The 26,273-nt window shown below is 59.6% G+C and overlaps 1 protein-coding gene across 3 annotated transcripts in view; it reads left to right on the top strand.

Annotated features, from left to right (window-relative positions):
* AGAP3 (ArfGAP with GTPase domain, ankyrin repeat and PH domain 3) overlaps positions 1 to 26,273 on the top strand; it is a 111,911-nt gene that overhangs the window by 34,220 nt on the left and 51,418 nt on the right. For all 3 annotated transcript variants that reach the window (XM_058811518.1, XM_058811511.1, XM_058811526.1), the window contains exons 2-8: positions 7,065 to 7,123; positions 11,172 to 11,259; positions 11,436 to 11,521; positions 11,683 to 11,824; positions 13,162 to 13,296; positions 16,915 to 17,042; positions 24,679 to 24,834. In XM_058811518.1, the coding sequence (XP_058667501.1) occupies positions 7,065 to 7,123; positions 11,172 to 11,259; positions 11,436 to 11,521; positions 11,683 to 11,824; positions 13,162 to 13,296; positions 16,915 to 17,042; positions 24,679 to 24,834 (794 nt within the window). The remainder of the gene's footprint in view (positions 1 to 7,064; positions 7,124 to 11,171; positions 11,260 to 11,435; positions 11,522 to 11,682; positions 11,825 to 13,161; positions 13,297 to 16,914; positions 17,043 to 24,678; positions 24,835 to 26,273) is intronic.

The raw sequence follows: 26,273 nt of genomic DNA, 5'->3' as shown, positions 1-26,273 counted from the left end.
GTGCCGACGGCGCCTGCAGGGATGGGGGCTGTGGCCTGTCCCAGCCGAGGTTCTGGGCTGTGTGCTGGCGCCTGGCTCTGTCCCGGTGCTCTGCAGGGTTTGCACTGGGCTGCAGTGAGCTGAGCATTCACGGGGTCGTGTCATACTGCAGTGCCCTGGGCACTGCCATGGTCAGTGGTGCTGGAGCAGCCGTGCTGGGGCTGCCTGGGAGGATGTGCTCTGACATCCGGCTCCCTTGCTGGCCACACACCTCGGAGTGAAGCACGTGTGTCACATGTCCTCCCTGCCCTGGTGGTGTCCCAGCACGGGCAGGATGGGCCAAGCTGTCCTGTCCTTGCCCCGTAACATTGGTGGAATGGGGAGAGGAGTGCAGTTGGACTGCCAGGCAGGTGGGACTGTTTGGGAGGTTGCTGGAGCAGAGGCGTGGAACAGCACAGGGGGTTGGGAGCCCAGAAATGTGCCTGTACCCCCCTCTTGTGAGTGGCTCCCTGGTGCCAGGCCTCGTCTGGGGGACGCTCGGCCCCAGCCACCCCTGCTAAGGTCCTGCCCTGGCGCTGAGCGGATTCCATGTGTTTGGGAGCACAGGGACTCTCCCCGGGTATGGGGCAGCCTGCAGAGAGCAGGCCTGGCATTCCCGGTGATGGGACAGGGGACAGGTCCCCACGGCGCCGGGCATTCAACGGGCACTGGCAGCTGCAGCAGCTCTCGGGTTTGACTCTGATGTTGGTGGGGAGTTCCCTGGCACCAGGGCTTTGTGGGGCTCAGCTGGGGCTGTGCTGGCTGTGCCTCTGTCCCTGTCCCCCTCGGGCCCTGTGAAGGAGCTGCAGGCGAGCCCTGTGTCCCAGCGGGCCGGGAGGCGACAGCAGCATCCCCAGCAGCATCCACAGCTTTTTAAGGCATGGAACGCACGGAGCTGGGGGCCGGGCCAAGCCCCGCCGCCGCTCCGGGGCCTCGCTGCGCGCATGGCTCTGCTCTGCATCTGGGTGCTTGGAGGCAGCTCTGTGCTCGGCTTATGAGCCAGAGGGATGTCTTTGGGCTGGCAGGCTCTCCAGGGAGCCCGCCTGCTCCCGAGGAACCTGGCTGCTCCTCAGGCAGCGGCTGTGCAGGGCAGCATCGCGCCTGGACGTTCCCCAGGAGTGCTGGGCCGCAGAGATCAGCACGGAGCAGCTCTGCAGCTGCCCAGGGAGCCCAGGGGCCCCATCCTCTGGCCCCCTCTGTCCCTCACCGTGCTCCAGAGGAGTGTTCTGGAGGCTCCAGGGGAAGGCTCTGGAGGCGCCAGGCAGGGGAAGGCTCTGGAGGCTCCAGGGATGCCCGTGTGCCGTGAGGCCGAGGCCGGGTGCTGCTGGCTCCGGGGTTGCGGTGCTGGCAGGGCAGCCCGGGCCGTGTGCCGCCCCGGCGGGGCGGCGGGAGGTTCCCAGGCGAGAGGAGGCTGCGCTCATGGCTGCGGAATGTGGGTGTATGCGGGCAGGGAGGGCCGGGCCCTGCCCCTGCAGCGGGGCCTGTTGCTGCTTGCCGCTTCCAGTGGGAGCTGCGCTAGCAGCAGCCGGCCCTGCCGCTAGCAGCAGCGTTCCCAGAGAGGCGGCCCAGGCTGAGCACTTGGCTGGCGTCCTTGCCTCTCACCTGGCTCCTCCATGAGACAGGTAGGAGCTCCCTTTGGATCAGTCTTTGGGAGACCCTGCTGAGGCCTCTGTGCGGAGTGCTGTGGGCAGCTTGGGATCCCTGCAGCGGTGGGATGTACATACCCTCCAGCTCATGCAGGACCATTGCTTGTTACAGGGATTAGTGCTTGCCACTGTGGCTCATGCTGGAGGCAGAAGCGCAGGGATTGACCTCTCCAGGCTGCCATCAGCACTGTGGCTCCTGGCAGGAGCCCCTGGCGCTGCAGAGCTCACACTGGGTTCAGTCACACCAAGAACACCATTCATTACCTGCCTGGTGCCTGCACTGTCCCTGTACCCACCAGCCCTGTGTCCTCCTGGGGACAGTGAGGTGTGAAAAGGCAGTGGTGAAGCCTGCACAGTAAAGTAGCTGCTGTTTGTTCTCTCTTGTGCCCCATCTCCCCGTTGCTCTCTGCTCAGAGCATTGGTCCGTGGGCCTCCTCCGATGGGAGCTGTGGGTCTCTGAGCCAGGCCGGAGGGGCTCAGCCTCAGTGCTGCTGCTCAGGAGGTCTCTGCCCCGTTCCTGTTCCAGTCTTGCAGGCCCATGGTGTTCCATACACCTGCCTGACGTCCCACAGACTTTGATGCTCTTTGTGGGCGCTGCCCACCCTGCCCTGGGAAAGCTGCTGTTGCAGCCCCAACTTGCCCTCCTGGGGGTGCAGCTGCAGCTGCGGTTATCAGCCCTTGGAAAAGCTGGGTGGGTGTAGGAGTCCCGGCAGAGAGCCAAGCCAGCGCTCTCTGTGTTTCCAGAGCCTGGAGTGGTTTGTTTATGGCACGCTGTGATACCCACCCTGCACCACCATCTGCATCCAGATAGACCCACAGAAGGTAGGGGGTTGCTCCAAGTGCTGCTCCCAGCCCTGGAGGGCTTCGGCTGGCATTGAGCGCACACAGAGGTGATGGGGGATTCCAGGGCTTGCTACCCAGAAAAGACAGAAAGAACTGATCCTTGTGTAATGAGCAATGGAGGGCAACAGCCCTTGGGACTAGAGAGCAAAGTCAACACAGAGTCCAGCCAGCTTGGACTGACCCAGGTGATCGTGGTCAGTGGTTCAGAGCATTTCTGGGTATCCAGGTGTTGGCTGGTGCCATTCCACAGAGGCTCTCTGGAGGCTATGGTCTTGGGAAGACTGGACTGTTTTGGAATTGGAGTTGTCCCTGTGCATGAAGGGGCTGTGTGATGGGTACAGCACCTCTGATGGCTCAGGAGGCATCCCTCATCTGAGGGAACAGCACTGAGCTGTGTCAAGGAGGTTTAGTTGGCTATCAGGGAAGAGTTCTTCCCCCTGAGGGTGGCTGGGCTCTGAACAGGCTCCCTAGGGAACGGTCATGGCCCCAAGGCTGCCAGAGCTCAGGGAGCATTTGCATAGTGCTCTCAGGCACAGGGTGGGATTGTTGGGCTGTCTGTGCAGGGCCAGGGATCAGACTTAATGATCCTTGTGGGTCTCTTCCAGCTCGGGATATCCCGGGATATCTGTGATTCTGTGGTCACAGCCACGTCCCTCTCCCAGAGAGGTGTCCTGCCTGCTTTTTGGTGTTCTTTAAGGTACCTCCCTTTACTCTGGTGTGTGCAGTACTGATGTGCAGGGCATGTGAGGGAAGGCTTCTGAGAGAGCATGGGCTGTTTTCTCATGGATTGGGTGAAGTTTGCATAGTGAGTTGGGTAGGTCATGATAAATATCACCTCGTGTTGGTACTTGCCTTGGTTGAGCTGGGAGTGTTGGTGAGAGGCAGAGGTGTCGTGGTGGGGTTAGAGATGCCTCAGATGCTGGGGCCAGCCTGGTGTCTGCACTTTGGGAAAGCTGAGGCTTGTGGGGGTGTCAGGGAGGGAGCTGTGGGACAGTGCTCTGGAGGGCTCAGTTCTCAGGACAAGGTCAGAGGGTGTGCAGAGGTGTCTGGCTGCAGTCACGGGCAGCCCTAGGGAGAGGGAGCCCTGTGCCTTCAGTGTTCCCTGCCAGGGCTCGTGGGGCTGCACAGCTGCACCTGAGCTCAGGCACATTGGGAACAGGTTTTTGCTGCTGAGGTAGATCCCCACAGAGGGCTGTGATGGGAGGCTGAGTTACCTTCTTTCCATGCCACTCTCTGCTGGGTTTTCCCTTCCAGCAGACCCTGTCCCACCATCACAGCAGGGTTTGGTCTGGGTCTTTGGCAGTGTTTGGATGGGGGCTGGAGAGCAGCAAGTGCTGAGAGGTTTCTGGGTCTTCCAGAGTCTGCACTGACCTCAGAGCACAGTGACACTGGCTGCTGCCACCTGTGCATGCTGACAATGCAAGGGTGGCAGTTCCTAAGTGTGCCCTTTCCCAGAGAGACACAGCATGGTCTCCTTTTGTGGCTGCAGAGTGTTTGAAGCTCTGCTGAGAGAATCCTCACCAAGGCCATGTCCTGCAGTGGGTGCCCGTGCTGGCTCAGTGCTGACTGGAGCTGGCTATGCCTGTGCTGGTCCTTGACCTGCAGAAATCCCCCTCGTGCCAGCATTACGGGGTGCAGGCTTTATCAGCCTGGCCTGGGAGGGGTGGCTGTGCCTGCACAGCCCCTGCCTCCCTTTGATCCCTCTGTGGTCAGGTGGGTCCATTGGTGTGGCCGCAGTGGTGGCCATGGTGGCCTCGGTTTGTGTGGCCTCTGCTGTGTTTGCACAGACAGCCTCTGACCTGGTTTCAAGGCTGGGTTTAGTGTCCAGGGGTGCAGTGTCCAAGGGAGCTGCACCATGGCTTGGATGATGGGCTGGTTAATTATTAGTTGCTGTGTGGGGAGGCTGATGAGTCTGGCACTGGCGCTTCTGGAGCACGGGGTAGATGAACCTGCTGCGCCTCATCCGTGGAGCGAGCAGCTGGGCTGAGGATTTGCATTTGGCTGGCCAGCCCCTTTCTCCTGCCAGCCTCCCTGGCCTGTGGGTGCTAGGAGCTGTGGGTGTGTGGCTGAACCCCTCCAAGCTGCCATCAGGGCATGGGGAGCCACGGTGTCTGAGCTCTGTGATGGAGGGTGCTGACCCTGCCTCCCCCGTGCACTGTCCCACAGGTGGGCTCTGTTTGTAGCTCCTGAACGTGTCCAGGATGGCCAGCTGACCGAGGGACAGCAGATACAGAGTGCCTCCTTTATGTCCCTGTCTGCTCTTGTGCGTGGCAGGGCTCTGCCCACCCCAGATCCCAAATTTCCACTTTCTGCAGTAGAGCTGCCTGTGCCAGGAAACCTCCATCAACAGAAGCTTCTGGGGAGTAACAGAATCGTCCTGAGTTTCCTTTTCCCAGGCCAGTCTGGACTGATCTCCTCTTGTATGTTGTGTTGTGGAGCCAAGGATGCTGTTGGGCTGTGCAGAAGCTCTGGGTATGACAGTGGTTCCCTGAGCCCACTGCTTTGGTTTTGGAGGTCAGGTGCACCTGGGGAAGGTGTTGAACTGCTGCATGGACAGTCTGCTCCCCTCTCTGTGATTTAGTAACAAAGAGAAGGTGAAGGAAGAGTGACCAGGCGTGCCTGGTGCTCGGGTAAGGTGGGCTAACTGGAGTGAGGAACGGGGTGTGTTGTGAGGCTGAGTACAGTGCTCTCAGCCGTGTGTTGTCAGCTTTTATATGTGTTAAGCTTTACTCAGGAGCCTTCTCAGCACGTCAAAAACCAAAGTGTTGCAAGCTCTCGAACCTGGGTTAGAAAGCAGGCCAGGATCTGTTGGGATGGTTGGTGCAGGAGGCAGCTGGCAGTTGTTGGGGCAGGGTGTCCTGTCATCCTTGAGCAGATCCAGAGCCCAGCCAGCCCTGTGCCGGGCTCTCCCTGCCTCTCCTCCTTCCCAAGGCCAGGCACCGAGTGTGTGTGGCCTGTGCTCCAGTCAGAACCTGCCAAAAGCCTGCTGTGTGTAGTGAAACAGCACGAGAGTGTGCTGCCTGCTCCTTCAGGCCTGCATGGGGCTTTATCTGCCACATTACCTGCCAAAGAGGCTGAGCAGGGCACAAGTCCCAAGTGGAGGTGACAGCTATTTTTAGAGCCAGTGATGCAGTTGGAAATACAGGTGTGCTGTTACCTTTTGGAAAGGGCTCAAAAATGTATCATTTTCCTCCTGACTGATGAATTGTTCTAATAAAAACATTACCTCTGCCTAAAAAAGGAAAGGGCAGGTGAAAGACACCGCAGAGAAATGATTCCTCAGGAAGGCTATAAATAACCTGGTGTCCCTGCAGCACGCCTGGGGAGTACTTGTCTGTAATAACTCCTGGAAAAGGAGTGTTCCTAGGTCAGCCATGGAAGGTAAAACTCCAGGCAGGAGCACCATGTGCACACCTTTCTCGAACATGATGGGTGGATGTTGTGGGTGCTGGTGGCACCCGGAACAGGGAGCAGGGCACAGTGCCAGGTCCTGGTTTGGTGCCTGGTGCTCTCAGAGCAGCCTAGCCTGCCCCCTGGCAGTGGGAGCAGGAGTGGGCTCTCCCCATGGCCGTGGGCTGCCCAGCGAGGTGGCAGAGCTGAGATGGAGGAAGAGCTGGTGCTGTTGTGTGCCCAGCCTCCCCATGGGAGTTAGGAGGGCTGGAACAGCAGCTGGGCTGAGGGCAGGCCCTGGGGGGCTCTGGCAGGGCTGTGGGGCCCAGTGCTGCCCCAACACAAGACAGATGCTCCAGGGCTGGAGCCCCTCTGGAGCCAGGCTGGAGAGCTGGGAATGTTCCCCTGGAGAGGAGAAGGCTCCAGGGAGAGCTCAGAGCCCCTGGCAGGGCCTGGAGGGGCTCCAGGAGAGCTGGAGAGGGTCTGGGGACAGGGATGGAGGGACAGGACACAGGGAATGGCTCCCAGTGCCAGAGGGCAGGGATGGATGGGAGATTGGGAATGAGGAATTGCTCCCTGGCAGGGTGGTTTGGGTACTGCTGGAGCAGCACTAGGAGTTGTGGATGTGGGGTTGGGGCTGCTGGGGCGGATCTGAGCCACCCTCCCTGTGGCCTCGGGTGACACTGGAGCAGTGGCAGTGCCCAGGTCACTGTGTTTGATTGCTGCCCACTTTTGGGTCTGGTGGATTTGCTGCTTCCCTTCTGAGCCATCTGACATTCCTGTTCCTGCAATGGTCTGTGGCCACAGATTTGGCAGGTTTATTAGAGGCTCCTGAAGGCGCAGAGCTCCCGCAGATTGCTGCTCTCCAAAATCCTTTCTGTTTGTATGTGATACACGTGCAGGAGGTGCTGCTCTGTGGGTCCTGCCCTGGAGCTGCTGTTGGATGGAAGGTCTGACCTGGCCAAGGCGAGTGGGGGCCTGGGGTTTGTCAGGGGGGCTGCTGGCTGCCCCTGGCACTCAGGCTGTCCTCCAGGCTACACTCAGGCTGGCTCCTCCTGCAGCTCTGTGTCTCTGGGAAGAGCCATACATCTGCCTGCAGGGAGGGTGCAGCAGCATCCTTGCTGGGATCTCGAGGCTAACCTGATGATTTCTTCCCTCTCTCTGCAGATTCGTTTGTGAACAGCCAGGAATGGACCCTGAGTCGCTCGGTGCCTGAGCTGAAGGTGGTGAGTACTTGTGGCGTGTGCCTGGGATACCCCTGGATCCCCAAATCCTCAGGAAAACCCTGCATTTTCGTGTGGCCAGGTGGAAACACTCAGGAGGGAGAGGGGAGCTGGGGCTGCTGCTGTGCAGGGAAGGGCTGATGTTTCTCAGTTAAGCTGCAGGTGCTTCAGTGATGGATTCCTCCTCTGCTCTTCCTGTGCTCTCTGTGCCAGCCCTCAGCTCTCCTTACAGGCTCCTGGCGTCTGCCCTTCGTTCTGTCTCCCTTCAGCTTTTGCAAGGTTAACGTTTTTCAATGTTAGTCCAAGAAACAAAAGAACAAAATTCTTCTTGCAAAACATTCCAGCACTGTCCTGCCACAGCGTCTCGATGTGCAGTTAAGTGAGAATCAAACCAAACTTCAAATATTCGTTAGTTTACCTGTGAAATGCATTTTAAAACCATTCTCACAGCTGTTTGGGTGTTGCTGCGTGATGTTGGGGTTCTGCAAGGCTGCAGAGCCATGCTGCCAGATAAACCATCCTAAAGCACTCAGCTCTTCCTCCAGTGGCACAGCCATTTCCCCAGGTTTTGCATGACCTCTGGGGATCTCTGTTGCTCTGGGATTTGATCTGGCCAAAGCAGCTCTTCTAAAAGCCCAGAGGCCTTTCAGAGTCCTGGTTTAGAGTTGGGTTGGAAAAGCCTCTGGAGATGTTTGGGTCCAGCTGCTTCCCCAGCGCTGCCAAGGCCGTCACTGGCTGTGTGCCCAGGTGCAACATCCGCACAGCTTGTGAATTCCTGCAGGGATGGGGACTCAGCCCTGCCCTGGGCAGCTGTGCCCGGGCTGCACAGCCCTTTCCAGGTAGGGATTTTCCCTCTGCCCACCCCGAGCTGCCCTGGCCCAGCCTGAGGCCGTTCCCTCTGCTCCTGTCCCTGTTCCCTGGAGCACAGCCCTTTCCCCCCGGCTGTGCCCTCCTGGCAGGAGCTGTGCAGAGCCACAAGGGCTCCCTGAGCCTCCTTTGCTCCAGGTGAGCCCCTTCCCAGCTCCCTCAGCCTCTCCTGGGGCTCCAGCCCCTTCCCAGCTCCGTTCCCTTCCCTGCACACACTCCAGCCCCTCCAGGTCTTTCTTTTCATGAGGGGCCCAACACTGACCCCAGCAAGAAATGTTGCCAGATTTCACTTCCTTCCCATTCTCAAGCAGCTCTGTGTCCTCTGTCTCCCACAGGAGCTGAGGGTCCCACTGCTCTCCCTGCTTGTGCTCCCAGGCATTCAGGATACTTTCTCCAAGGTCTTTGAGTATTTTGATGTACTTGGGAATGTACCTTCAGCAGTTTTTGCTCCCTCAGTTTCCCCCCAGAAGCTCCCTCCCAGTGCTGGAGGCCAGGAGGAAGCTGTGGCTGGGCAGTTCTTGCAGAGGGGCACTGATGGTGCCTCCTGGCAGGGCCTGTCCCCGGCACCTGGCACTGGGCAGTGCCAGCACGTTCTCCCAAAAATCCCGGAACAGAGGCTCCCACAGGCTTACAGACCTTGTTTGGTTCAGTTTGCTGCCTCTCAGGGGCTGTGTGTCCTCAGGATTGTCACTTCTGTGGCTGCTTGGAAGCTCCAGGTGAGCTCAAGAACACGGCAGAGCAGCAAGATTCTGGTGAGATGCAGCTCGGGGTTTGTACCATGTGCAGACAGAATGTAAGTGCAGCCTCTGCCCAAGTTTCAGAGCTAAATGCCCCTGGAGTGTTTGTCTTTGGCGTGGTGTGGCACCCTTGCTGCTGGGCAGCTCAGGAGCTGCTCCCTTGGCAAGGAGCCGTGGGCAGCCTGGCACTGCAGCCTGCGCTGCCTGCCTGCAGCTGGGCTCTGCAGAGTTGTGCTGTGAGACCTTCTCTGGTACCCCACCCAGAGTGCTGTGTCCCTGTCAGGGCTCCCAGCAGTACACAGACATGGCCCTGGAGTGCGTCCAGAGGAGCCATGGAGATGCTCTGAGGGCTGAAACCCCTCTGGAGCCAGGCTGGCAGAGCTGGGGCTGTTTAGCCTGGAGAAGAGAAGGCTCTGGAGACATTAGAGCCCCTTCTAGTGCCCAGAGGGGCTCCAGGAAAGCGGGAGAGGACTTGGGGCAAGAGCCTGGAGTGACAGGACAAAGGGGAATGGCTTCCCATGGACAGAGGGCAGGGTTAGATGGAAAATTAGATGAGATGGAAAGCATTCTTCTCCCTGAGAGTGGTGAGAGCCTGGCACTGGCTGCCCAGAGAAGCAGCCTCATGATCTCTGGCAGTGTCCAAGGCCAGGCTGGATGGGGCTTGGAGCACCCTGGGGCAGTGGGAGGTGTCCCTGTCCATGGCAGGGAGTGAAACTGGATGATTCTGAGGGTCCCTTCCAGGAGAAGCCCCTCTGGGATTCCATGGTTGTGTGGTTATGCTGGGCAGAGTGCAGTGGCAGGGAGGGCTCGGGCAGAGGCTGGGCAGTTCCATTCCATTGTCCCTGAGATGGGCACAGTGAGGTGCAGCCCCTGCCCAGCGTGGCTCTGGAGAGGCAGCTGCAGGACAAGGCAGGGTTGCGGGACAGGGCAGGGTTGCAGCCCAGCCCGTGCTCTCTGCATTGTCACCGTGTCAGGGTCTGTCACTGCTCTGAAGGGTGGCACATGGGGCAGTGTGAGAGCATGCCCGTGAGAGCCATTGATCAGTGCTCCCTGCTCGTGCCCCGTGCTGGCTCTGCTGGCACAGGAGCTGGCACACGGGTGCTGTCCTGGGCTCTGCCAGCACGGTCTGTGCCGCGCAGGCCATGGGGCTGTTGCCTCTCTGCTTCTCACAGGGAGCACGTGCCTGGCCCAGGGCAGCGGGAGCGTTTGGGTGAGCTGGAGAACCTGCCCGGTGGTGACTCACCTGCCAGGCTCATCCTGGGCCTGAAAAAGTTTGCCTGTAAACTTCCACGGGGGCAGAGGCAGCTTTAGTGTTCGTAGCCACTCCTCACCCCCTGTCTTTGGCACTGGTGTGGCCATGTGAGTGCAGCTGAACCATTAAGGCTGGAGAAGCCCTCTGAGATTATCAAGTCCAACCATCAACCAGCACCACCACCACGTTCACCACTGAACTATATCCTCAACTGCCACTTCCAGCCCTTCCAGGGATAGTGACTTGGTTCACCTTTAGCTGAAGGTGACCCTATCCCTTGTTGTGGAAAAGGAATACCTGATATCCAACCTAAACCTTCCCTGATGCAATTTGAGGATGTTCCCTCTTGTCCTGTCGTTAGTTACTTGGGAGCAGAGCCCAATCCCCACCTGGCTGCACTCTCCTGTCAGGGAGTTGTGGAATGAGAAGGTTCCCCCTGAGCCTCCTTTTCTCCAGCCTGAGCCCCTCCTGCTCCCTCAGCCAGTTCTCATCAGAGTTGTGCTCCAGATCCTCCAGTACACACCTGGTCCCACAATTAAGCAGCGTTAGATGGTCAGGAGGACACTGACAATGAGCCAAGCAGGGCTCTGACTGACCCATCCTGGGTCACCATGGCCAGTCTGAGGGTGCTGCAGTCAGATGTGCTGCCACCCAGTTCTACTGGGTGCTCACAGCTTTCTCCTGTGTTGATTGAACATTGGTGCTGGGTGTTTCTGTGCGGGTGGCACCATCTCCCATCCTGGGAGGTGCACGTAGTGCTGCCGGTGCCTCAGGCAGGAGCACAGGCTGGGCCTGCTCCCAGCTGGGGCTGCTCCCCTGCCACTGGCAGCTGCTGTCCAGAGCTCAGCACCCCAAAACTGAATTGACTTGGGATGGCAAGTGTTCCTTGAGGAGCAGAAGGGCTCTGGAAGTGCTGGTGTGGCTCTGACAGGGCTGTGCCTGTTCAGGGGAGGACAGGAGTGCTCAGAGCCCTCTGCCCAGGTGGCTGTGCCCCAGTCTCAGCTGCTCTGTGCCTGACTGAGTCCAGTCCATCCCGTGCCTCCCACAGAATGCTGGGCTGGGTGACAGTGTCCCTGTGTCCTCTCTCTCAGGGACACCTCTGCCTCTCACCAGAGTGTGCCCCAGCACTGGTGCTGTCACCCCACGGGGGTGGCCTTGTGTACAGGGACACGGGTGACACGTGCATCTGTTGCAGGGCATCGTGGGGAACCTGTCCAGTGGCAAGTCAGCCCTGGTGCACCGCTACCTGACCGGCACCTACGTGCAGGAGGAGTCTCCAGAGGGTAAGCTCTGCTTCCCAGGGTGCCTGGCATGGGCTGGGGTCACTCCTCGCCGTGGGGCAGCAGGTGCCCCCAGCCCCTGCTCCTCCTCCCCTGCCATGGGGCTCTGCACCCCCCGGCCCTCGTTTGGGGTGTCCCCTGCTTGCCCCCCGTACTGACCTGCAGCTTTGCTCCCCAAGGTGGCCGGTTCAAGAAGGAGATCGTGGTGGATGGCCAGAGCTACTTGCTGCTGATTCGAGATGAAGGGGGCCCCCCTGAGCTCCAGGTAGGCGACCTGCCCTCCCTGTGCTGCCTTCCCACCCATCCTGGTGGAGAGGGTGGCTGGGGGAGGTGGTGCTGCCTGAGCCCGGGCTGTGGCTGCCCTTGCTGGCTGCCCCCGGGTGTCTGTCTGTCCGTCCACGCTGTAATCCTGCCCTGTCCCTTCAGTTTGCTGCCTGGGTGGATGCAGTGGTGTTTGTCTTCAGCCTGGAGGACGAGATCAGCTTCCAGACCGTCTACAACTACTACCTGCGGCTCTGCAGCTACCGGAACACCGCCGAGGTGCCCATGGTGCTGGTGGGCACGCAGGGTGAGGATGGCGCCCGGCTGCCCCCAGCCCAGCCCAGCCCAGCCCAGCCCAGCCCAGCCCAGCCTAGCCCAGCTGCGGGCGGGAGCGCTGCTGCAGTGTCCTGCTGGCCCTGTGGGCACGGGGTGCTGGCCCCAGAGCACAGAGGGCATCCTGGTCTGTGAGCCTTTTGTGGGGCTGAGGGACAATGCTGGGGCCCTAGCCCAGCGCCCTGAGGAGGGAGTTGCTGCTCACACCATCTCAGCTTCCCCACAGAGAGCTGCCTCATCCCATGGAGCCACTTTCCTCTGGAAATGGCATGATAGCCTGGTGCTGCCTCCCCCAGCTCTGCCAGCACAGGCAGCAGGCAGCCTGGGGTGAAGAGCTTTCGTGTGACAGTAGAGAGCAGGAGCAGGACATGGATGTAGGGAAGAACTGTCCTGAGCACTGTGTGACCAGTTCTTGGCCAGGAAGAAGCTCTGAGGCCAGGAAAACAGGCAGGAGCAGTGGGAGGGAGTCACAGTGGTCTGCTCCAGACCCCCATATTAAAAGCAGAACAAAGTTGTTAAAGTTTGGATATTTAGAGATCCTGGAATGAATTTTAGGACTGAGTGATCTTGGCTCAGGGACGGGGTGGCAGCAGGCACTGTGGAGATGCAGGACAGGTAAGGGGTAGTGGCCATTGTTGTCCCAGAGACAGAACCAGGTGAGGTCCTGGCCTTGGTACAGGCACACAACCATCTGGAGGGCTGGAGGAGGGCGTCCTCACAGGGCAGGCCCCAGTTCTACCCCACCTGAGGAGGTTTGTTCATAGCCCTCCCTGGCTTGTCTTTAAGGAGTTGGATTCCTCTTTGGGAGGAAGTTTTTCCAAAACAGGCAAGCACTTGGTGGATATCTGGGATACAAATTGAGCCTGTATTTTAGAGCTGTCCAGGAATTCCTTGGCTGTGGAGACATCCCAGCAGAGTTGACTTTCTTGTTAAACCAGGAGGCTTTCTCCCTTGGATTCTTTAACATGTAGGGCTTGGCCATGAGCCCTAAAATGTTGGAGACCAACAAATCAATTTTATTTGGCAGCTGGGCTGCCTGGCCTTGGTCCCCACACCTCCCCGAGGTGTTGTGCCTCTGTCTTGCTGAAGTGTTGGTGGCTGGGTTCTTTGGGGAGTTGAGTTTGGTTCATTTACAGAGATTCATCCATTTTTGTACAAACGTGGGACTCTGTGATCACAGGCATCTATGGCACAGTGCTGTGGAGGTGGTTCCTCTGTGTGGCGAAGGGAGGAAGGCCAGAGGTGTGCTGGGGCCCCTGGGTGGGTGGGACAGGCCCTTGCCCTCCAGCCCGCTGTCCCTGTGCTTTGCAGATGCCATCAGTGCCACCAACCCGCGCGTCATCGACGACTCCCGCGCACGGAAGCTCTCCAATGACCTGAAGCGCTGCACCTACTACGAGACCTGTGCCACCTACGGCCTGAACGTGGAGAGGGTCTTCCAGGATGGTAACTGCAGCCCCCCGGGCTCTGGGCGCGGTGGGGCATGGCCGGGGGCTCTGTGCTACCCTGGGAGCAGGAAACAGCCCCTGCACAGCTGGGTGGGACAGCTGCTCCTCATGGCAGCCATGTGAGAGAGCATTGCCTGGGCTTGGACAGGGGGCTGCAGCTCAGTGATGCTCAGGGGCACAGGCAACCATCTCCTGGGGGTTTGCAGTCTGCTTAAATTAACTCCCCTAAAGGAGACTGTGTGTCCCTCCAGTGACGGGACAAGGGGGAATGGCCTGGAGCTGATGGGATGAGGTGTTTCTGGAGTGGGTAAGAATTCTTCCTAGTGAGCACTGGTGGGACATGATGCAGCTGGTTTGGGATCTGGTGGATCTCCTGGTGCAGCTGGTTTGGTATCTTGGGGAGCCCTGGCAGTCACAGACTCTGTGAGGACCTTGCCTCACATGTCAGTTCAGTTTCCATCAGACTTGCCTTTATATGACTCCTTGCACCCCAGCCCAGTTTCCATCAGACTTGCCTTTATATGACTCCTTGCACCCCAGCCCAGTTTCCATCAGACTTGCCTTTATATGACTCCTTGCGCCCCGGATCGCAGCAGAGCTGTCCTGGCCAGGCTGGGGAGGATGTCCAGTTCCCACAGCAGGAGCACCAGGAGCTGCTCTCAGGGCCAGCTTGCCTGCCTGCCCGTGCTGGGTGGAGTCTGTGCTGCTGCCCCTCTGTTTGTAGAGAGCCCTTCCCTGCCCCTGCCCTGGGTCACAGCCTGGCCACTGACCAGTCTCCACAGACCACCACAAGTGGCCGCTGACCTTTCTCGGGAGCAGGTCCCTGTGCTGGCAGAGAGCTTGAGGGAGCGAGCACCCTGCCCCATGGTGTTCACAGACAGCTCTAAACACACGTGCACGCGGTGCTGCAGAGTGTGGGGATGCTCCAGGACAGACAGACTGCCCCAGGGATTCTCCAAGGGCTGGGTGGCCCTGGCTGCAGTGCCAGCACAGCTCAGCAGGAGCAGCAGACCCTGTTTCTCAGAGCAGACCCTGGTGTCTGGTCAGTGGCCTGGAGCTCTGGCTGTGCTGTGCTGTGTCTGCTCTGAGCACATTGCTGGGTGTGCCTGATGTGCTGGGGTTTTGTGGCTGTGTCTGGGCACTCAGGCTGCCACAGGTCACTGTGAGAAGGACACGGGGCAGGGAATGGGGTCCCTTCCTCCTTGCTGGTTTCTCATGTCCCGGCAGGATTCCCCTGGGGGTGCTGCTGGCTCTGTGGGAACTCTGCTCCTCCATCCTTCCCACGTCCTCAGATGTCACAGGGACTTCTGTGGTGAGAGGATGGGATCTTGGTGTTGCCAGGTCCTGCCAGGAGGTGGCCCTGGCAGGAGCAGTGAGCCAGCCCTGGTCCTGCAGGGTGCAGGAGGAGCAGTGAGCCAGACCTGGTCCTGCAGGGAGGATGAGGAGCAGTGAGCCAGCCCTGGTCCTGCAGGGTGCAGGAGGAGCAGTGAGCCAGCCCTGGTCCTGCAGGGTGCAGGAGGAGCAGTGAGCCAGCCCTGGTCCTGCAGGGCACAGCAGGGACAGCAGCTGTGCTGTGGGTGACATCTTGAGCTTCAGCTCTGCTGCATGTTCCGAGTGCATGGTGCTGCCTTTCCTGTGCCCTGAGCACTGCAGAGGGCAGGAGGGGGCAGCCAGCAGCTCCATGGCCCAGGACCTTGGCTGGGGTGCTGGTGGCATTGCTGCTCTCCACTGTCCCCTCAAACACAGGGCTGCAGGCCCAGGCTCAGCATGAGCTCCCAGGGAGGCTCTGGAGCCCCAGCCCAGGAGAATGCCCCATGCCAGTGCTGGCTGGGCACACTGGGAGCCCCAGCCCAGGGGAATGTCCCATGCCAGTGCTAGCTGGGCACACTGTGAGCTCCAGCTCCCCAGGGAATATATTTCTGGAAATACCCAGAAAAAGCCCTCAGCTGCTGCTGTTGTGGGCAGGGAGCCTGGCAGAGGCTCTGCCCATCAGTTATCCCACACCACTACTGCTAATGAGGAATTAACCATGAGACCACACTGGAGGGATAATATCTCCCCAGTCCTGAAATGAGGCACCTTGAGGTGACCTTCACCTTCCTGCATGCCAGGCCCAGGCTCTTCTCCTTCCTGACCATCAGCCAGGTGTTCTGGGATAGTTTCTGCCATCCCTTACACCAGTCTGTTGTGGTTTCTCTGGTTGCCACACGGAGCTGTGCTGTACAAGCAGTGAGATGTGCCCTGCCTGCAGAGCTGAGCTCTCCCTGCCCATGTCACTGTGACACCAGCAGCAGAGCATCACTCTGTGTTTCAGAGAAACCCAGCACTGCAGGTCTGGACAGAGGAGAGCATGCAGAGGTCCCTAGTGACCCACCAGGGATTCTACACGCTCAGGATGTTCCTTTACAGACCACAAGGCCCAGACTGGTGGAGGTGCTATTTGCGAGGCAGTTCAGTCCCTGGCTCCTGGAGCTGCTGTGTGGGTGACTGAGGGTGATGGACCGAGGGTGACTGAGAGTGATGGACTGACAGGGTGATGGACTGACAGGGGTGACTGACAGGTGATGGACTGACAGGGGTGACTGAGAGTGATGGACTGACAGGGGTGACTGAGAGTGATAGACTGACAGGGGTGACTGAGGGTGACAGGGGTGACTGAGAGTGATGGACTGACAGGGTGACTGACAGGTAATGGACTGACAGGGTGACTGAGGGTGATGGACTGACAGGTGATGGACTGACAGGGGTGACTGAGAGTGATGGACTAACAGGGTGACTGAGGGTGACAGGGGTGACTGAGGGTGTTGGACTGACAGGGGTGACTGAAGGTGATGGACTGACAGGGTGATGGACTGACAGGGGTGACTGACAGGTGATGGACTGACAGGGGTGACTGACAGGTGATGGACTGACAGGGGTGACTGATGGGGTGATGGACTGACAGGGGTGACTGAGGGTGACGGACTGACAGGGTGATGGACTGACAGGGTGACTGAGGGTGATGGACTGACAGGTGATGGACTGACAGGGGTGACTGAGAGTGATGGACTGACAGGGTGACTGAGGGTGACAGGGGTGACTGAGGGTGATGGACTGACAGGGTGACCTAGGGGTGATGGACTGGCAGGGTGACTGAGGGTGATGGACTGACAGGGTGACTGAGGGTGACAGGGGTGACTGAGGGTGATGGACTGACAGGTGATGGACTGACAGGGTGACCTAGGGGTGATGGACTGGCAGGGTGACTGAGGGTGATGGACTGGCAGGGTGACTGAGGGTGATGGACGACAGGGTGACTGAGGGTGACAGGGGTGACTGAGGGTGACAGGGGTGACTGAGGGTGATGGACCGCCCAGGGGTTCTCCTGCCCAGGGTGACTGGGAGGTGACTGCCCAGGGGTTCTCCTGCAGCAGGCCCAGGCTCACAGGGTGCCCACGGGGAGTTGCTGTTCTGTGTGATGCCCAGGTGGGCAGATGGCCCTGGGGCTCAGCCTGAGCAGTGCAGGCAGCACACCAGTCAGGGCAAGGGCCTGGCTCTCCCTGGAGCCCTCTAGAAATCTGTGTGGGGAGGAAAGTGCTTTCTGAACACTGACCCTGTGCCTTTGTCCCTTTTGCAGTGGCTCAGAAGGTGGTGGCTCTCCGCAAGAAGCACCAGCTCTCCATCGGCCCCTGCAAGTCCCTGCCCAACTCACCCAGCCACTCATCAGTGTCTGCAGCCTCCATTCCTTCTGTGCACATCAACCAGGTGGGGAATGGCCACGGGGGAAGCCAGGCACCTCCTGTGCTCTCCACACCCTGGGCTGGTAGCCAGCAGTTCAGCTCAGCCTCAGACTGGTACTGCTGCCCTGGGCTAGCTCCTGGAAGGGCAGTGTGTCACCCTGGGGCCTCTTCCATAGCCCAGCTCAGTAGCCAGCAGTTCAGCTCAGCCTCAGACTGGTACCTCTGCTCTGGCTGGCTCCTGGAAGGGCAGAGTGTGTCACCCTGGGGCCTCTTCCATAGCCCCGAGCAGCTGTGGCTCCCTGGGAGTGTCCCAGCCCAGGTGGCAGTGTCCCAGGGCTTGGAGCAGCCAGGTCTGTGCAAGGGTCCCTGCCCAAGGCAGGGGTGCAGTGAGATGTCCCTGGAGGTCCCTTCCAAGCAAGAGCACCCCATGGTTCTGTGATTGTGTGACAGTTTGGTGCTCGCCCTGAGGTCAGGTTCCATGTCTCACCCTTGGGTGTGGCTCGTGTCCCCGGGCTGTGTGTGCCTTGGCAGGCCCAGAGCAGAGCTGTGAGCAGTGTGTGGGAGCCCTGGGCAGCCCAGGCTGTGTGACAGGGGCTGCCCTGGCAGCCCCAGCTGGGCGGGCACAGCTGCTCAGCTCCTGCTTCCCCCGGCTCAGGAAGCTGATGGTCCATGTGCCCCTGCGTCTGAGGGCATGTACCTGTGGAGAGGTGAGCTCAGTGGTGAGCTGAGAAGCAGAGCAGGGGAGGAGCTTCCCTCCCTTGTGCCCCAGGAAGGGCTCTGTGCTGTTGGTGAGGTTTGCCAAGGTGGGAGGATGGGGATGTGCTGTGGTCCTGGAGCAGAGCTGAGGAGGGCAGGCCGATGGTGAGCGAGGGGATGGGAGGGGGAATCCTTCAGGCAGGCACCTCACTGCATTCAAGCTCTGCTGCATTCCCAGTGCCCACAGAAACGCTGGCTGGGAGACTGGTGAGGAGGAAAGGAGAGGTCCTGGGCTCCGTTGCTCCCCAGGGCACCAAGGCAGCAGATCCCATCTCTGCACAAGTGGCGTGTGGATTCACGGGATCTGTGACAGGGCTGCAGGAAACCTGCCTGTCGCTGAGGACAGCACGTGTGGCTGGTGGGTTTGCCATGAGGGATTGCCTCTGGAGCCCTGCGTGTGTCAGAGCCTCCCGGCCCTGGCAGGACTCTGGGCCCCTCACAGGAGCCTGTCCTGCACACACCTGCGCCCTATCTGCAGCCTGCCTGATTGCAGAGGCTTTTAAGGCTGCACTGCAGGTAGGTGAGTGCAGGTGTTTGCAGAGACCTGTGCCAGCTTCCTGTGCTGCAGGTCACCTGGACACCAGCAAGCTCAGTAAAGTCTGTGTGCAGGTGGGTGGGCTGCTGGGGAGGGCTGCATAGCCACGTTCTGTCAGTGTGCTTGTGTCCAGAGAGCTGGGGATGAGTTCAGTGGGAGACATCCAAGGTGGAGAGCAAAGTCCCAAGGAAATATAGATTTGGGTGTCTCTGGCAATTTGAGGGTTTTATGAGCAAATTGTGTACAGTTTGAGCCTGGTTGGGAAGAGGCCACCTGTGCTGGAAGGGAAGCAAGAGGCTGATGGCCAAGACCAGCATTTCTCAGGGGAGCTGAACACTTGTTTAGGGTTTTTTTCCATGTCCACAGTATGAGAAGAGCCCCCATAGAGGTGTGTCATGGGCCCTGGCTGTGCCAGGCAGGCAGGGTGTTACTGTGAAGCTGGAAAGTGTTCCTGTGTGAGGGATGGGGCTGCCAGAGCCCCGGGCTCCCCAGCTGGAATCCAGCCACTCCAGTGACTGTGCATGGAGCCTGAAGGGGTAGCAAAAACAGCTGGGAGAGAATAAACCCCGACACAGGAGGAAAGAGAGCACTTGGCTGATTTAGCTGAGGAATGAGTGCAGAGATTGGCCAAACCTGACCTGAAATACACAGTGTGACATGAAAGAGCTCCTTCAGGAAAGGCAGCACTGAACTAAAGGGTGGATTTAGGACTGGCTGTGGGAAGCAAATTTTGGGAGAATTTTCTAAGTGCATGGCACGAGCTGTGTGAGGATGTGCTCAGAGGGTCCCTGCTCTCCTGTGCTCTCCTCCCCTCGGAGCCCCTGTCAGCACGGCCTGCAGTCTGTGTAGGGGTGAGCTCTGGCCGCCTGCTCGGGACGGCCCTTTGCTCTCTGTGCCTTGCTGTGCTCCTGCTCAGCTGCAGGCACACAGGGAGCTGTGCTGGGCAGTAACAAGGGCAGCTCACAGGGGCTGTGCCTTGCTGGCTGTGCCTCCTCCCCAGGCCTGCTCTGGGCCCTGCCCCCTGCCCTCGGCCCTCTGGGTCCCCCAGGGGTCACCAAAGCCAGTTTGAGTTCTGTGAGGTCCCCCCACAAACCCTGCTGGTGCCAGTGACCCTTGCAGCAATCTTTGCCCCTGGTGTTTGCACGGCTCTCCCCATTACTGAGGACACCTCCAAAATAGTGAAGCAATGGTGAGTGATCCTGAAGTGCCGTGAAGCATTTGCCTGTTCTTGCATGGGCTCAGAACTGAGGTTCTGGAGCTGCTCCCCCTGTCCTCAGGGAAATCCAAGTGGCTTTGGGAAGCAAATTCACCCATAATGATGGTTCTGACAGGGAGCAGGGCAGAGCAGCCCACACGCTCAGGTGTGGGAGGGCACCATGCCCGGGGGGTGCCCACAGACAGTGCCCTGGTGTCTGTCCCCTGCCCCTGGCCCCGCAGGGAGTGCATGTGGGGCAGCTCTGGGAGGGGGGCACCGGCTCACCCTGCCAGGGAGGACAGTGGGAGGGTGACCAGGTGTTTGTGGAGCTGAGCTGAACTCTGTCATACCCGAGGGCTCTCACCAGGGTTTCTCATTTGCTTTTGCAAGTCAAGGAGGAGTAATTGGCACAGGGAAAACAGGAAGAAGGCTCTCAAGGAAGAGTTTAGGAGCACAGGACTTAACATGGAGATGAGGTGGAGAGAAGCCAGACAAAAAACACAATTAGGAGCTTTGCCTTGTGCCTCAGGTATTGGTGTGTACAGGTGAGACATGCACTTGGGACAGAATGATCTCCTTCCCTTCCAGTACTGCCTTGAGGGGTAGGAGGAGTCCCTGGAGCAGTGGTACATGCATCTGGGGGTCAGGGGGAGTCCCTGGAACACCAGGATTGGCATTTAGGGGCAGGAGGAGCCCCTAGAGCTGGGATTGGCAGTACTGCTCTCGGCCTGGTCTGGCCCATACTGCAGGGACAGTGCTGTCCTCTAGAGCTGCCAGCTGAGAAGGCACTTTTCTTGGAATGGGAACAAGGAGTCCCCCACAAAGGGCTTCTTATGGTAGGTGGGAGCTGGGACCAGCCCTGCCCCTTCTCTTGTTCTGGGCACAACTCTTGTGGAAGCAGCTTGACACTTCTGGCTGAGCCCAACCAACCTTTTGTGGGCATGGCCACTGCGTGTCTGCTCTGTCATTTGGAGCAGTGCAGCGTGGGTACTGGGAGAGGAGGCACTCCCTGTTACCCACCTGTGTGCAGGATTCCCTTCTCCTGGCACTCTGGTGCTGTGCATGTGTCCCAGCCTCCTTGCACTGTGCTGATGCTCTTGGGGACCAGCCAAAGGCTCTGGCTCCATTTCTGCCTTTGGGAGTTTGTGGTTTTTCTGTTATTCTGCAGTGGTGCCTGGAGGATGTTGCTCCATCCGTGGGGAGGGAAGGGGAGCTGTGGGAGCAGGTCAGCCCTGGTCCTGGTCAGGGTTTTCCACAGCTCCCATGACTCACCAGGTGTGCTCAGCAGGTCCCTGACCCTGGCTCAGTCTGGAACAGCCAGGGCCAGCATTCCCTGGAGCCCTGCACTCCCTTGGGGACACAGATGTGCCCCTTTGGCCTTCCCAGCAGCTTGAGGGATGATGTGGGTCTGCCCCTGTGGTCTGCCCCTGCTATTCCCCAGAGCCAGCAGCCCAGGGAGAGCTCTGCCTGCTGCCTTGGGCTCTCCTCTCTGTCCCTTGCCCACACCTACTGCTGAGTGGGCAGGCTGGTTGGGTTTGGGAGTCCCACTCCTCACCTGGCCCTCAGTCCCACCTTGCTCCCTCCTGCAGCTCCTGCCCTTGCCTGCAGGATGGGATGGGAGGTTCTGGGGCCAGTGGGTGCTTGCAGCACCTGCAGAGTTGTTCTACCTGATTTCCTCACTTCTGCTGCCCCGTTCTCAGTCTCCCTTCAGGGCCTCTGGGTGCCTTTGGGAGTTCCCCAGGCTGTGGGTGAGTCAGTGCTGTGTTTGCTGTGGGATGGCAGTTTGTCTTTCTGCCAGGCAGCTGTTCCCAGCAGCTGGCAGGAGGTCACACAGGTACCCCGTGCAGGTACCCAGCAGGCTGCTGGAGGGAACTGGGTGCCCCCTGGGAGCTGCTGCCATCCCTGCTGTGCTCTGGGCTGCCCAGTATGGTGGCTCCTCTCCATGGCCTCCATCTGCCTTCCTGCACGGGCTGGGGGGCACTGGCAGGGCCCTCCTCATCCACACTGCAGGGAGAGATCAGAGCAAAGGTGGAAAGTCAAAGTTAGCAAGTGAAATGAAGGCCCGAGGGCAGCTCGCCTGAGCTGTAACAGCACTCACTGGCCTGCTGTGGCACGTTGTTCTGTCAGAGCTCAGGAGCTGCGTTGGCATTTCCTCGTGGAAGCCGTGTCCCTCTGCCTGCTCTGCTCATGGTGCCCTTTCCATCGTCCTTGTGCTCCTCTGGCTTCTCCCTGCCTCCCACAGACACCAGGCTGGTGTTTGTTGTTTGTCCGTTGCACTCAGAGCCCTTCCCAAGCTCCCTGCTCTGCCCCAGGCCCTGTTACAGCAGGAATTCCTGCCCTGAGCTCAGCTGGGTTCTGCCCTTCCCAGGCACCCGTGGCGCTGCTGATGTTACCAGTCACACACTCATGGGAAGGATTTGTCCCACAGGTGCCTCCCAAGTTCCCAGTTCCCACTGTGCTCTCAGATTCCAGTGGTGGCCACAGGTGATTGTTCAGGCCCACCAGCAAAGTGCCTGACAATAGCAGACACGCAGGACCAGCCCAGACCTGCCCTCTGTTCTCCCATGTCCCTGGGATTTGTGTCCCTAGATCCCATGGAAGTTAGGGAGCTCTCTGCTCCAGCAGAGCTCAGGACTGGCTCAGGATTGCCTGAGCCACCTCTGTTTTTGGAGGACTTTCTCCTCTGCCCCCAAACTCAGGGCAGCTTGCCTTCATAGCCTGGTGTGAGCCTTCCTTCAGCCCCAGAGCCCTCCCTGAGGTTTGGTCTGTGGGACATGGGAGGCCCAAAGGCCAGTGTCCTTCATCACTCAAGGACAGTAACCTTGGCTCCAGCACCAGACAGACTTTCAGGCTAAGGAAAGTTTTTCTGCCAGACAGAAATGACACACAGGATTGCAGAGAGTAAGTAAAACATACTGATTTCTTCCTTGATGCTTCAGTGTCCATCACCTGCAGCCACAGGGTTTACTGCAGCTGCTCTGGTAGGAGCTCAGACTCTGCAGCCTCCTTGGAACTGGCTCCTCCCCGCAGTCACAGCATCCTGAACGTGCAGCCAAGGCCACCAAGGCATGCCAAGCATGGCCAGCAAGGGACAGCCATGCCCAGCTCCTGTTCCATGGGGCAGGTTGTCTGTGCTGCTGCATCCTTCTACTCTTCCTAGCCCTTGGAATGTTTCACTTTCTTTGCCCTAGTTCACATGTGGTGAATCAGTGAAACAGTTAATCAGTTAATCAGTTAAGCACAGACTGTCTGTGTGCCCTCGGTGGCCCTGGCTCTCTGCAGCTCTTCCTTCACCACAGCACTGCTGTGTGGGTGTTGGAGCCAGCCCTGGCAGCAGCTCTGCTCTCTCTGTTGAGTGCTCAGGAGTCCCTGCAGGTGACAGGTTGCTTTGCCCCTTTGTGTCCCTGGTGGTCCCCCCCTTCTTGCAGAACCTTCTTGTCCAGCACAGGGTTCCTCACCCTGCACAGGAGCTCCCAGACCAAGTTCCCAGCCTCTTGGACTTGTGGGAAAGCACAACCAGGCCAGGTTCCCTCTTGTTCTGTGCTTCAGGACTGCAGAAATGTTCCTGTTTCCAGACAGGCCGGGATGGTCTGAGCCACACACCTGCTCGCAGCATGGAGTTCTTTTCCTTGCTCTGCCTTCATGAGGAGGAAACTGAAATGCTGCTTGGGTGGCTTTTCCCTCTCCTAAGTTCTTATTGTGTGTCCTCTCCCATATCTTTGGTTAAAGATGAGGGCTTGGTGAAGGTTGCACCTCTGTCTGAGGCTGGGCTGTGGGTCCTGGTCACTGCTCTGCCTGTGCAGCCCCTCTCACCCTACTGTGAAGTGCTTGTCTCAGGATAAGGCTCTGATCCCACTGGGGATGGGGGTTTCTCGTGGAGCCCCTTCAGCAGGTCACCCCTGCAAGGGCTGCACTCGTGCTCAGAGTGGGCAGCATGGAGAAGTCACTGGGCCAGTGGTGCCCCCACTCTGTGGCTGTGGAGCTGGGAGGGGGCAGGCTGCCCTCGTGGGCTGCTGGAGCTCCCCTGCCCTTCCAGGGGCAGCTCCTCCCCGTGTTTCTGAAATGCTGTTCACAGCTGCCAGGGAGCTGGGGCTGCCACGTGCCTCTCATGGTGAGATGTCCTGGGCTGCAGACCTGAAATGCTTCCATTCCAGTGTTGCTCCTGGGGTGTCCCTAAGCCCTGTCCCATGGCTGCCCACACTGGCCAGGGTGGGAGTGAGCAGCCTTGTCTGGAAGAGACGTGTTGGTGACGTGGGTGCATGGCTGGATCTTCCTCTTTTTGCGGAGTCCAGTGAGGGGTTGGTGAAGCCCCTTGTGTTCCCAGCACAGGCCACTGCAGCCATGGCTGTGGGGGTCTGCAGGCATGGGAGGGGTGTGCCAGCCTCGGGGTCTGCTCAGAGGGACCTCCAGACCAGCAGCAGAGATGGGTGTCACACAGAGGCTGAGCTTGGCGTGTGGCACTCTGTGCCAGGTGAAGGCGGAATCCTGGGGACATGCATCCCCACTGGCATCAGGAGAGACAGGGAATGGATGAGTGGGACTGGGGCTTGGCAGGCTTTGGACTGCCTCACAGCCTCATGTCTGAGGGGCTCAGAGGAAGGGAATGGCTGCCCAAGGAGAGTGACCCTGATCCTGTGTTCTGGGAGCAGTGGAGGTGCCCTAGCTGTGCCCCTCTGCTGGGCACAGCTCCGTAGAACCGTGCTGCCTCAGTCCTTGTTCCACAGCTGTGTTTGGAAGGGCTTCACCTGGGTTTCTCTGGCCATTTGCTGCCCTTCTCTTTGATTTCAGAACTTGAACATTTTACTGGTGAAAACACTAGAGCAGAAAGAGGTGGAAGGCTTCCCAAGCCCCTCTGTTGAGCAGGAGCAGTGCCTGGCATTGAATGTCTCTGGGTTGCCCAGAGAGGTTGTGAGCTCCCCATCCCTGGAAGTGTTCAAGGCCAGGTTGAATGGGCTTGGAGCAATCTGGTCTAGTGAAAGTTGTCCCTGCCCGTGGCAGGGGGTTGGAACTAAATGGTCTTTAAGGTCCCTTCCAACCGAAACAATTCCATGGTTGTTTGGATGTCACCCAGTCCCAGTCCTGCACGCCCTGCCCTGGCATGAGAACATGTGGGACAGGTGGTGTTCCTGCACCGTGCCTCCAGGTGGCCTGTCTGACCACCCATGTCCTCCCCAGGCCACCAACGGTGGAGGAGCCTTCAGTGACTACTCGTCGTCCGTGCCCTCCACCCCGAGCATCAGCCAGCGGGAGCTGCGGATCGAGACCATCGCTGCCTCCAACACGCCCACCCCCATCCGCAAGCAGTCCAAGCGGCGCTCCAACATCTTCACGGTAAGCAGCACGGGGCCCAGGAGCTCGGGGGGGTTCCAGCACAGGAGAGAGCAGGCAGTGGGTCAGGGCAGCCCGAGCCCTTGGGCTCTCCTGCACGGCCGCCGTGCTGTGCTGGCAGGGAGGGACCTGCGCGTGCAGGGACACGGTGCTGCAGGCTGCTTCAGGCAGGGTGTGCGTGCATGGGGAGCATCTGGGAGCAGGACGGTGCTCACACACGTGGCAGTGTGCAGGGGTGCACTCGTGGGGGTCTGTAGTGTGTGAGCCCCTGCTCGTTGCAGGGAGCGCAGCTGTGCGTGCACAGCACCAGTGACTCTGCTCATCTCCTCCTTGGGGCTGCATTCCCCGAGCGTGGCACAGAGCCCCAGGTCCGTGGGCCTCCTGTTTGGTGCTGGTGATGCTGTGCCAGTGGTGCTGTGCAGAGCTCAGCACCTGGCATGGGGCCCCACTCACTCCCGTTCCTGAATCCTGCGCGACTTGAGCAGCGCACGTGGAGCTGCCGTGGGTGTGGAGGGAGGGAGGACAGCTCTGGGCCCCAGGTGGAGCAGGGTACATTTGCAGCCCTCAGCTGTGCTGGTTGCCTCGCAGCCTGCCTCTCTGCACGCTCTCACACCATGCACACGCTGTCCACACAGTGTGCCCAGTTCTGCCCTCACACTCACCCTTGCTCTGAGCACAGCCATGAGTGTCCCCTCACTGTGAGCACACACGTGTCCCTGTCCTGTGTCTAGTGCAGGTGTAGCTTCTGTTCCCTGTGTACATGTGCAGGCTCCGGCCTCGATCCTCTGCCCATCTCAATGTGCTTTCCAGCCACCATTGCTCAGCACACTGTGTCTGCTGTTTGTGGAGCCAGCCACAACAAAGCACTTGTACCTGTTGCACTGTGTCACCCTTGTGACCAGCCGCTATTGCTCCGAGCCCAGACCACACAAATTCAGTGTCCTGTGCCCCATTCCTCTCACTGCACCATTGGCATCCCAGATTGCCCACTCCTGGTGCTGGGATGTGCCCGTCTCCCTTGGCTTCTGGCATCCTGTCAGTTTCTGTGCTTACCTCCCCAATACTCTGCGTATTCCCTGGGCTGCATCTCCCGCACCCCCAGCTCTCTGTGCCCCCCAGGCCCACGCTCACCCTGCCTGTGTGCTGTTGGTGGGTGGACTGTGCTCCCCAGCCCCTCCTGCCAGCACACACGGCCCCTGGCTCGCAGCAGGTCCCTGCTCCCACGCATGGTTGTTCCCTCACTGCCTTCCCCTCCGTGTGCCCTGCACGCAGCGCTGGCGGGTGCCTGCCCGGCCCTGCCACCCTCTCGCTGTGCTTGCTGCCGTGCCACGGGCCTCGCGCTGTGCCAGCAACCAGCCACGCTGCCCGACGCCCCTGGACTCGCCGCCGGCTCGCCTTCCCACTCTCGGAGTGCCATGGGGTGGGCACGCTGCGGGAGGAGG

The sequence above is a fragment of the Ammospiza caudacuta genome, chromosome 1, assembly GCF_027887145.1.
Source record: "Ammospiza caudacuta isolate bAmmCau1 chromosome 1, bAmmCau1.pri, whole genome shotgun sequence".
Classification (NCBI taxonomy): Eukaryota; Metazoa; Chordata; class Aves; order Passeriformes; family Passerellidae; genus Ammospiza; species Ammospiza caudacuta.
Note: the sequence above shows the minus strand (reverse complement) of the source record. Positions and strands in the feature narration are given on the sequence as shown.